The following is a 12061-nucleotide window of genomic DNA, read 5'->3' as shown; positions in this document are numbered from 1 at the left end:
GAAGCAGCTCTCCAGTCTTCTTACCATTTCTCAGCTGTCCCTCCTGGTTTCATTTGCCCTGGTGGCTTCAGCTGCAGCCCAGCTGGCAACTGCTGTTCCCCCAGGGCTAGTGCTCCCCCATGGTCCTTCCCTCCCCCTGTCATGTCTGTGCCTACATTTGAGGTCAGCAGCCATCTCACCACCACCTTCCACTTACCACCACCCAGCCTCAAAGGTTCCCCCAGAGAGATGCTGTGACCACCTTTTAGAAGGTGCTACAAACACTTCTAAAGCCAATCAGAGCTCTCCCCTGTGTCACATCTCACCTGGCTTCCCAGGACAGGACAATTCCCATGCGACAGTAACTCCACACATAGCAGACTCATATCAGGACAGGTCCATCAAGGGTAGGAAGTTTCTTCAAAAGTCATTTAGAAAACTTAGATTAAAAAAAAAATAAAGTGCTCCAGCTACATGAAAGGCTCCAGTGTGACCCCACCAGCTGAAGCCCCAGGACACTGGCCTGGTGGGGGCAGGTACCAGCCAGGCTGGTCAGCACCCAGGAGGGGAGCAGGTCTCTTTTAATTCAGCTACTGCAGCAAGCTGGAGTTCATCTGCTGCCTGTCACCATGGAAGTTAAATGTTTTAAATTAATGCTGAGGGGAAGTTGTAGGCTCCTCATTGATACCCATTGAAACAATTTAGATGATTTTGAAATAGTTGGGGATTCATGTCAATCAACATCAATAAAAGATCTCCAGGTGAAAACAAATATTTAAAAGACTAAAAAGTTTAACTGTTTGACATCATTTGGTATAAATACATCTTGGAGATCAGTAGGTGTGAAAGGCCAGTTCAAAAATTCTACAAAGTCTTTAATGATTTCAAAATTCCAACATGTAATTTGTCACATTCCTGTAAACTTGCAATACCCCTTGTGACCCTGTGGCATCCAATGTGCTGAATTTTAGTCAGAAGATTCCCAGCTCCCCAGATTGTAAGTAATGACAACAATTACAGAATTAAGCCATACAGAAAAAAATCCTTAATTTTTACAGTGAAAAACTGACAACAGTTCATAATGTGGTCTTTGATGGCCAATGTGCAGCCCCCCTATCCCATGGCCAGAATGAAGTCTGGCAACACTTCATCTCAGGAAGAACTTACAGAAGCAAGACATTTGGATTTTAGATAATTTGTTTAATTCATAATGCTCATTTACTGCACAGTTTTAATTCATAAATACAGATAAAATTGTTAAAAAGTCACAAATTATTATCTTATTTTTAAATTTCATTTTAATGGCTGTCCCTTAATATGCTATAGATGTGGAAATCATTGCAACTGGAACAGTTGCCAAGCAAAAACCTCATCAGAATGAAGCGATGCTCAGTGGGGCCCATGTTCATCTCTCCCTTGCAGCTTCTTCTTGTAAAAGGATCTACAGCAATCTTTGGTAGTATATGAAAACCAACCAACACCTCCAATAATTAATACAGACAAATAGTCAAAGATTAACAAGTTTTGCATTCATATTCATGCTGCAACACAAAATCTGTTTCTGTATTTTATTTTTTTTAAAAGTCACTTGGGAAGTTATGATGGCTTAAAACCACGTACCATGGGCTCTCTTCCTTTGCACTGCAGTGGCCAGCAGCTCTGCCCCTGAGCTTTGTGGGTGCAGGCACAGCCCTGAAGTCCTCACAGAAGCAGGAGGGATGGATCCAGTTAGTCTAAGGCATTAGAAATGATTCATGACACTTCTTCATGAATGCACAGAAAAATATCATAAGAAAGCACACATTATAAAAACATTTTTAAAAACCACCCCTCTTAAAAAAGTGGTGTGGAGTTCACAGGGTTTACTAGAAGATGTTTTATCCTAGTCTGAATAAGGGCTCTTCAGAAATCAACACAATGAAAACAAGTTAACAGCATCCCACAGAGGGTTAGGCCTAATATAACTGTGTTCTCTTCAGCTGCTTGTTTAGTGAACACTTTACGAATGACATGTACAGTCCGTGTGCTGTTGTCAGTGTATGACCAGATTGAACTATTACAATAAATGCAGTGCAACTTCTTTCTCTCTTGGGACAAAACCAGTGAGTAAATCTTCACACAACAGGAATGTTTCAAAGTGAAAATGGAAAACACAATTCACCAAGCCAGTAATCCTCTACGTGCTGCACATTGGGGGGGAGCAGCACAGCATCCTGCTGCACACTCACACTTAACCAAGTGCAGTAGAGAAGAAATTAGTCTACTATCTCAATGAAATAGGAGCAACTGTAATCTGTTTGAAAACACAAATACAAAAAATATATTTTTAAAGAAACAATGAAGAATTAAAAAAAAACCACAACAACCGAACAAGAAGAAATTAATTAGGTCTTTGGAGGTCAAGGCACCTGTTTTTCCTCATTTTCCCAGTTTGAAAAGTTAGAAACTCAAAAGAGTCAGTGTGTGCAGTGCTTCTGCAGGGCTTCCACCATCCTCCTTGTCCAGACCACCTCAAAAGAACTAGAAATGAATGAGCTTGGCACAGATGGCACTTAATGTTTTCCCCGTCGGCCTTCAAAAGCATGATGCTCTCTGTGTGCTAAGGAAGAGAGAAGGGGAAAAAAAGAATCAAAAGAACATATAAACTCTTATCAAAGAGTTAAAAAGACTAAAAAGAAGGGAAGACAGTGATGTATAAAGCAGCCAAGATAGACATGACACGCCAGTGAGTGATCTTTGGGAATACACTATTCTGAGAATACATTCATACAGAGCCTAAAACAAGAGATCCCTTAAAATCCCAGTTGTAAATGGCTCCTTTAAATGAACACTTCAATTAAACTGCAGGTAGTCTTGAGTTAAAGAGATTTGTCCCACTCATTTTACAAATCAGGCATATTCAACATGAAACCAAATATATTCTACAATCAAACTAAAAATACCTTCCATTTGGAGTGGTAGCTAACTTTGACATGCTCCTGCAAGGAGAGATGCTACATTTCCAACAGGTTAATGATGAATCAGATGTGTCACTCCCACGGAAATACCCTCCCAGCATCTTTTCTTCTCTAATGAAGGTGGAAATGAACAACACAAGACACTTACATTTATAAAAGACAGCTTTAAAAGCTGTGTGTGGCAGAAGTTTATGTATCTTTTCTAGAACTTTTGCTTCCCTTGCTAAGGCAGCATTCCCATTCCAGACTTGCACAACATCCTCACGGTCACGGACGCTGACGCTCACCCCTATCACTTCATCACCTGCACAGAGGAGGAAGCCTCATTAAGGAATACTTGAAAAGTGAGACATGTCCAATTTGATACTGACGTAGGATCAAACTGTGCCCAAAAGTTGAAGAAACTGAAGACATGAAAGAGCAGTCTCCAATGAGGAGAATACCAAGGTTCAAAGCAGACAAAACAGTCACCAGAAAAAAGTCAACACTGTATTTATAGAAGATACTGGAAATATTACCTCAGTGTTTTTTTATCAAGTGCCATAGGATTATTCATTCATCTTTGCTATTGGCACTCTTATCCTTGCTCAAGAGGGAACCACAAGACTCCCTTCAGGAAAGTCAGCAATATAAACTACTCAAGACAATTCACCTACAGTCATGTCTATAAGCAAAAATGGGAAGTGAGGGTGAAACAATTAAAACCCCAAGAACAGCACCTGGGGGAGATGAGGCACCAGCTTTTCCAGACTTTGCTCTCTCTTTTTTTTTTTTTTTTTGTCCTGCTGCTGCCTTGACAAAATGTAAAGGAAAAAGAAAACAAAGCCCCAGCCAGGCTGCTGCTGCCAGGGTGGGTAACTCCATGCTTGGCTGAAGAAGCCCTTTCTGGTGTGAAATTCTCAGGATGCAGTTTTGTGGAGAGCTCAGCCTAAGGCCAGGTCTCTGCCTCCTGCAGTTGAAGAGTGAGCTGGTTCTGCTCATGGGCCCTTCCCAGAGCCCATTTCCAAATGGAACGAGCAAGCCTAGAGAAGATACTTATTCCAAAAGTGACTTCAATAAATGTTTATCTCTGACCAAAATCACATGAGCTTCTGGATGATTCATGCCTGTTTTCCAGTAAACCAGAAAGGTATTTTAAGATTATTTCTGCAAATACAATCACACTAAAGATCACTTTGACCCAAGCAGTACTTTTAAGTGATAACATCACCTCTGGGTAGAGTGCTAACCCGGGATCCAGGAAAGCCAGCTTTGGTATGACCCTGCTATGGGCTTTTAATGTCACCAGGGGCAAATCACACAGCTTCTCCCTGCACAAGTGCTTCTCCTGCCAGCTCCTCACCCTGTCAGGAGAAGCAGAAGGGCTAAGGAGGGCTACTGGGGGCTTCCATTTAATTTACTTGCATCCAACTGTGGTGGTACAAACAATCTGGTGTGGAAATGTAGTCTGGGATTCCAGAATCCTGATGCTATAGAACTAATACTAATAATTTAAATGCTGGGTAACAGACAGACATTCAATAATTAGAAAGCCTGCTGGCTTCCCAGGCCTGCAAGCTGTTGATCTTGAGTCTTGTGCTAAGACAGTCAACAACACTTTGTTCTCTTCTCAATCATAACAGGCATGAATACAATTTCCAGCCCTGCACCCCATTTTAGCAGTGTTGCCATGTCCTGCACTCAGTGTTTGGCATGTCAGCCTCAATCATTTTTACAAGTTACCTGCTGCACAACAGTCTGTAAACTGCTCTCCAATAGTTGCCAACAGTAGCTCTTTCCAAACTGCAGCCTGAAAAAATAACCAAACAAAAAGCAAGAGAGAAGAAGAGTTGCATTTGCATTACTATTTTTAATTTAGAAGTTAAGTTTGGTAGCTCAGTTTTGAGTAAGTTTCAGTAATTTCTTCAATACATTTAAAGCAAGAATTTAAGTCCTGCAATCACACACTATTAAGACAGAGTTGTTCTAATAAATATTTTAAATATTTACGTTTACCTTCCCTGTTTCTGTGTTGACAACTCATCATGAATGCAGTAGCTAATGCAAATCATGAAAGTAGATTTCTCCTAAGAATTTCCCGTTATAAAAGACCATAAGGCTCCACTTTTGATCATTTATTTCTACAGAGAAGAATTACTATCCACTTTAAGGAAAGTACCTGAAAACCTTATCAGTAAATTAAATAGATTTATATTTAAACATCATCTCTGATTTGTCTTGACTATGAAATGAGTCCATCTTTCAATAAATTCAAATGCTTACTAGATAATTGAAACAGGGGGTAAAGCACTTTACCACTTTTCTTCAGTTGTTAGACTAATTACATGTTATTTGCTTTTGCCACTTGTTATCCCCTCAGCCAAAGCCCATACAAAACTTGCAAGGTGTCTGGACCAACACATTCAAGAATATGCCCCAAGGTGGGGGTTTACAGGGACAGAGTATTTTCTATTTATTTAAAAAAAAACCCAACAAATCCAAACACATTGACCTGTGTTTGCCACCATGACTTCTCTTATCTGTTACTTTTCAGGAATGCTGCATGTGAAGTCAGGTTGAGTTTTTGCACTATGAAAAGCCCCAACATACCAAACACATCAGGTTAAAACAAAAAAACGAGCAGACACGAAGTTAAGAAATCACCAAACCACTTGGCTGGCATTTCTGAGTGCTCCTAAGCTATCTTTTGGAACAGAAAGGATTTCTGTGACTCATGAACATCTAATCCAAGGCGCTGCATGAAGCTGGGCCATGGGAAGGGCCACCTGGTGGGGTGGTTGGTGTCCCTGTGACACCCACAGACATGGTGCCTGTGGCTGCCAGTGGGACAGCTCATCCATGGATGCTGGGACTGAGCAGGCACTGGGCTCACTACTGAGAGTTGCCCCAACAGTCTCAAGGGTGGGAAGCACTTCATCCTGTAGTAACCAGTTTCAGGATCAGGCTTACAAGGATCTAAAAAGTGTTAGTTTTCATATGAAAAACAGGCACACAGAGGGGGTCACTGTGCAGGTACAACAACATTTGAGTGTCAGTATGCTGTCAATCAGTTTTTCATACCACTTGAAAGACTGGTACTTTTGGAAAAAACCCCTACATTTCCCTCCCTCCACATCCTCAATGAGCCCTGCTATAGCATGTCACCTTTTTGAGTGAGGTCTGCATGAGATGCTGCTTCTTAAGCAAGGAGCTGTGGTGTGCACGTGTCAAAGAACGCAGCCAAAAAAATGAGAAGCAGTCACAAAGGCATCATTTACCCTATTTATGGAGGCATTAAAAGCTGACTGAAGTGCACCTGCAATTAAACATTTCAGAAGTGACCTGTTTTAATTCTGTAGAGAGAGAGAGATCAAAAAAATACCTTCACTTCAAAATGGGGCTACCTATCATTCAGCCTCTGGAAAACAAGGCTTCTGAGGTCCCTAAATTCAGCACCCAGTAACACAGGCTTCCCAAACCACTCATCACTTCTGAGAATCTTCACACCTTATATTATAAGAGGGAAACATATAAGAGGGAAAAGAGGATTTCAGTCCTTTGTGATCCCTTGGGACTGCAGGGGAGGAAAGTTGCAATTCACACACAGGGAAAAAGCCCCCAGGCAAAAATCAATTAACTTTTTGACTGAAATTTCAAGTAATATCTTTCAGCATTTAATGCCTCCTGCAAGGCTGCCACATTTTTCTGACACTTCACTTCTCATTGAAAGGCCTGATCCAGAACACACTGAAACACACAAACACCATGTGTGATGAGGTCAAATCCCTTTGCCATTACAGTTTACCAGAAAAGGTGCTTACATGCATTTGATTAGGGGTGCAAAGAGAAACCCAATTGTTTCAGCAGGCCTAGAACCAGCCTGAACCAATTTTATCTTTCACATTTTTTATATTCTTTGCATGCCTAAGCAAACAGTCTTAAGAACAAAGGTGATTATGAAATACTGTGTTTCCAAATGGAAATGGAATAAAACATTGCAGCTTTTAGTTGCTTGATAATACATCAACAAATGTGATCACAAGCAAGAGAGATGGAATTTCCCAATAAGAAACTTTTGCTCATAGTCTTAAAAGAGAAGGCTATAGATGTTAAAATAGTGTTTGGCTGTTGTGTTGAGTGATGTCAGAACTAAAAAGCTCGACAACAGCTTTATTAGATGGAGTTGAAAGAAACCCCCTTACTGAACAACATCTAAATAAGGAATCAATAGAACATACCGTGCTTTCCTTGGGGACCTTCATTTTCCATATACCCCCCTTGGCATTGCTTTCTTCTTCCCTGGTTATGGAACACATCAGGAAAACAAACATTCAAATCCACTTTGAGATAAACCTGTGTTTGGAGTTTAATTTTCCCACAAAAATCCCATTAGAAAGGCAGTCACTACCTCCAGGTAGCATGACTCAAGCTATGACTTCTGACATCAGAAGCAATTCTCTCATTGTTCATACCAAGGACATCATTCAACAGCTAATCCCTTCCCCAAGTTTTGTGTATTGGAAAATACATACACTTCCCTGACTACAGACCATCTTTGAAGTGCCTCCACACTATATGGGAACAAGCCATAAAGCAATTTTATGATTTTACTATGGTAACCTTTTATTTTGGAAAAACTCTGGCATATTTTCACAGAAGCAACATATTACTCTCAAGTTTATCCAGTTCAACAGAAGAACATGACAACACTTCCTTTCAGTTACGTGACAGCTAGGAATTCATTGCCTTTATTAAAAGAAAGGCTGTAGGTGCCCAGGGTCAGGGCAAACCCAACCATTAAACTGCTTCCCAATGACAAAGGCACAATGTACAAACCCATAAATAAGATTTTAAACTAGAGTTGTAGTTTCCTGTTAAAAACCTATAATAGTAAAAGTTAGCAAAGGAATGATCTGAAATTCCTCTTGGAATAGCTAAGCCTAGTCTGAGGCCTACAGAGATTCCCCAGGGTCAGTGGTCTCCCACCAATCCAGAAAAACACTGGAGAAAGGAGGGGGAAAACTTTGGAAAGACATCTTAAAATATTTGCAGTCCTCGATTCTTACTTCAAGATTTGCTTTTCCTCCTAAAAAAACCATGCTGTAATTCATCAGTGTAACTATAATCTGAGAAAACCTTCTTGGCAGTAGTAGTTAGTAGGTTACTGATGAGATCAATCTCCTGCAACCCACTTCCGAAAATACAAAATTACTTTGATAGGCTAAAAATAGATGGACCATTTTTAGAAAAGGTCTTTGCACTTCACACCTCTAACAGTCACTTAGCAAATCAAAACTAAAAACAGGAAAAACAACAACAAAAAAACCCCAAAACCACAAAATGTTCTCACTCATTGTTACAAAGATATCAAGACCTGCACATAATAGCTCAGTTGATTTACGCAGACGCCAACATTTTTTCAAACCCAGTTTAGCTATCCTGACCAGTCACAGCATTTCACTGGAGAAAATTATTTACTTGCTCAGTAGATTCAGAACAGAACCCCCCTGAGGTAATTCACCACCCAGTTAGACTTACTATGATCAAGTTAAGGAACTCTAATCCAATCACAATCCATGTAAACCATGCCAGAAAGACCCAAACTCTCCAGAAGTGCTTATGGTCTCTAATTAAAATGGGATGGAACTGAAAAATTTCTGAATGGAAAGCCTTAATGATTTTTACTTTATTTCATTACTGTCCTACAATCAAGTAGGAGTTTGCTGCTTTATCCAAGGTAGATGTGCACTTACATGCATGAAGCCAGGGGAAGAACAGCTAAGGACCATCATTTGTTCACATCATTATTGCACTGGCTTCAGTGGAAAGAAAAACTAGCAAGTAAAAGTAACCGAAGTACAAGTAACATATTCTGAGTATTCTTGAAGTGAAATTCAGAGTAATATTTTAATCTCTTAACTTCTTTCATAGTTTAATTTCTCTTACATTTACATTCAGAGGTGGACAATGAAATTACAGTCAGCGTTTGTAAGGCACTTCAGGACGAGTCACTTTTATGCTCAACAAGATCCCTGGGGGATTTCTTTTGTAGGTCTCTTGAGTTCAGGCACCTACAGGCAACAGAAATGTCTGCCTCTCTTCACCACTTCAGGTTGTTTCACTACCCATCCCCAGAACTAACCATAACACACCTACCAAAGCGGCCGCCTTTCTCCCCGCATTAAGTGGTAGCTGCATCTCAGGGGCAAATCTATCACAGGAGGAATATTGTTGTAAACACTCCAGAAATCCTTAAAAAGAAAAAAATACTAGTTGCATTAGCACAAGAGTAAGTTTAATGCAGATTTACTTCTGTGTTAATTTTCTTTAAAATTATTACATATCCTGCTCCTACAGAACTGGCAACTTCGACAGCGTCACAAAGTGCTCTGAAAAGAACTTGTTGCAATTTCACTGCTGCTGTGATTTTTTTAGGTGTCATTTCTGCATAAGGCTGAAGTAGAAAGAATGGGAACAGTTGAACTGTGGGTTACTTTAGAATCCAAGTCCTTAGGAACAGAGGAAAAAAAATAAATCAAAATTACAGTTATACTAAGTATGCAAGAACGAGTACATAAAACTTGCTTAGCATATTAAATATATGTATATTTATATCAAATACCCACCTTGCTTCACTTAAGACTATTTTGAACTTCATTATTATTATCCTGAGTTACAAAAACAACACAGTAATTCTGTTGCACTAAATGCCTATCTAGCAATCCATCTGCTTTGCCTAGATCTAGTGACGTTTCAACCATACGAAAGAACCAGGAACCATCAGATTACTTCCCAGCATTTCTGCTAGCAAAAGCAGAAGCTGTCACACATGGTTGGGGTGGATAAATGACACCCAAAAGCAGTGGTGAGCAACAGGGAGGCATGGCTGAAAAGATCCAAATCCCTTTTCAAAGGATTTTTAAAAACTTGCACCAAGGTGCAGCGCTGCAATATGGAGCATCAGTACAACTCACTAAGTGTTATCTAATACTCAACCATTAACACAGCTTTAGAAAAAAAAAATTGTAATGTTATGTGATAAAATTTTGTGTGAGAAAAAAAATTTTGGAAGAAACACCTCCTGCAACGTGACAACTTGCACAGACATCAGAAACTTCAGTAGATGACTGCAAGGGCTCCTTCAAAGAGAAGGCTTTGGCACTACCTTAGGATTTCAGTCTTGGTGACCTAGAGCTAACTTAGCATTCAGGTGAGACACAGCAATTCACTGCATTGCACACTAACTGTGGTATTAGAACCAAAATGCCATTTTACTTGCAAGCCCATGCTCAGCACTGGCAGATGACACAAAAGGTGCAAAATTTCTCATTGCTGCAACTACTGCAGGATTTCAAAGTACTTTAATTCAGTGTGCTAGGACAGAAAGAAGAAAAACCCCATAAGCTGTCACCTTTAGTCTTTGAGTCATTGTTTTCTGTATAAAATTTAAAACGGAGAAAAGGCAGAAAAACTATTTAACCAAGTACAAAAAGCAGAACAATCCAATGGAGGCACAAGTGGAAGCTGAGGAATGTTTGAGAATCAACCCAATGTTTGCCTGATCAACCCAACATGCTTCCTCCATTCCTGGGCTGGGAAGCCAAACGAAAGTCAAACAATGACCAGGTGAAACCACACGCAAACAATAGCACTCAGGTTTCATGCCACAGGTAAGAAAAGCCACAAATGTGACTCACCCATGTGAGGAGAAATTAAACTTAGGGTGTGAAGTGACATCAGTAACACGTGGCAGCTCCGCTAGCAAAGCCCTGCACCCACCTGCACTGTCTGCACCCTGTAAATCTGCTTCAGGTTAGATGCACATTCAGCCGCCGTCGTCCCGGGCAGTGACCTTGAAAACGAAGCAGAGACTAATAAAACTATTGATTTTATCAAGGGAGAGGAAGGGGGATGGCTGGGAAAAGCCAGGTTGAGATGTCCACACGCAGGAGCTGCACAGCAACTTCAGGCCCAGTGAGCACGGGTGCTTGGAAGAGAGGAATCCCAGCGCTTTTGCACCTTCGAATAAATGAAGGTTCAACAGGTATCCTGCAAAATACTTGGTCTCAACAGGTGAATGAGGAGGTGTAAACCGAGAAGAACCGCATTCTGCCCCGGGCTGCCTTGTTTTTAACCGCACTTCATACCCCCCAGGACCCTCCGTGCGCGCTCCAAGAGACGCTCGGCGTCCCGTGTTTCTAGGAAAGCTGATCCCCAGGACTGGTGCCGGGAACTCGGTTCATTCCGGCAGGTGGCAGCGGCGGGCCCGGCTGCTCCGTGTCCCCGTGGCTGGGGCTGGGGGGGGTTCATGCTCCTCCCAGGAACCGGCTCAGGGCTGACACAACCCCGAGGCCTTTGCTGCCCCTCACCCCTCCAGGAACAACCCAGGGGTGCACAGGGAGGTTCAGAGGGGACACGGAGGGACCCCAGCTGACCAGAGGGGTATTCCAGACCACATGAAGTTGTCTGAGGATGGAGAAGGAAGGGGGGACATTCAGAATGATGGGGTTTGTCTTCCCAAGGCTCTGTTACCCCCCCATTCTGAAGCCCTGCTGATGGGAAGTGCTGCGTTCATTCCTGGCGTTTGCTTTACTGGTTAAAGTGTCTGTATCTCAACCCACGAGTTCTCACCTTTACCCTTCCAATCCTCTCCCCACCCCAGCAAGGAGGGACTGGGGCTGAGCTGCCAGCTGGGATTCAACCACAACAGACACACAGCAAAGGTGGAACTGATCAGAAAAGAGTTAAAATTTCAAGAATCATCCTAACTGTAAGTTATAAAAACAAAATACCAAGAATTCACTGTGGTGCAGGTTGTACTCCTGTAGCTCCTGAACTATGAAAACTCCCATGGGAAAACTGATAAAGTGAATACATTTGTATTTCTGTTTTTACACACTCTACACTCAGCATTGAAGTACTGAACAGAAACAGAAACTGAGTCGTCAGAGGGGTTTTGAATGCACAAAAAGCAGCAAGTTAAAACAGAAAACTCCACAGGTGATTTAACTGTTTGTCAGGGGAGGGGAGTGGATTTGCAAAAACTTCTATCAGCAACAAGCTAAAAACTTGCTTAGCACCTCTCTGCTAAGCTCTGTTTCCTTTATTATAGAACAGAAACAAGCAAAACCTGAGCAAACTTTGCC

The 12061-nt window shown here is 41.4% G+C and overlaps 1 protein-coding gene across 1 annotated transcript; it reads right to left on the bottom strand.

Moving 5' to 3' along the window:
* Positions 1–2531: 2531 nt before the first annotated feature.
* EIF4E3 (eukaryotic translation initiation factor 4E family member 3) lies at positions 2532–11225 on the bottom strand. The gene is made up of 7 exons (XM_009996939.1): positions 11063–11225; positions 10695–10795; positions 9072–9166; positions 7154–7214; positions 4659–4725; positions 3085–3240; positions 2532–2578 (listed from the first exon to the last, which is right to left on the bottom strand). The coding sequence occupies exons 1-7, from the start codon at positions 11223–11225 to the stop codon at positions 2532–2534; spliced, it is 690 nt and encodes a 229-aa protein (XP_009995241.1).
* Positions 11226–12061: the final 836 nt, after the last annotated feature.

Source organism: Chaetura pelagica, unplaced genomic scaffold, assembly GCF_000747805.2.
Source record: "Chaetura pelagica isolate M959 unplaced genomic scaffold, ChaPel_1.0 scaffold24, whole genome shotgun sequence".
NCBI lineage: Eukaryota > Metazoa > Chordata > Aves > Apodiformes > Apodidae > Chaetura > Chaetura pelagica.
This window is presented reverse-complemented; position numbering and strand designations above follow the sequence as displayed.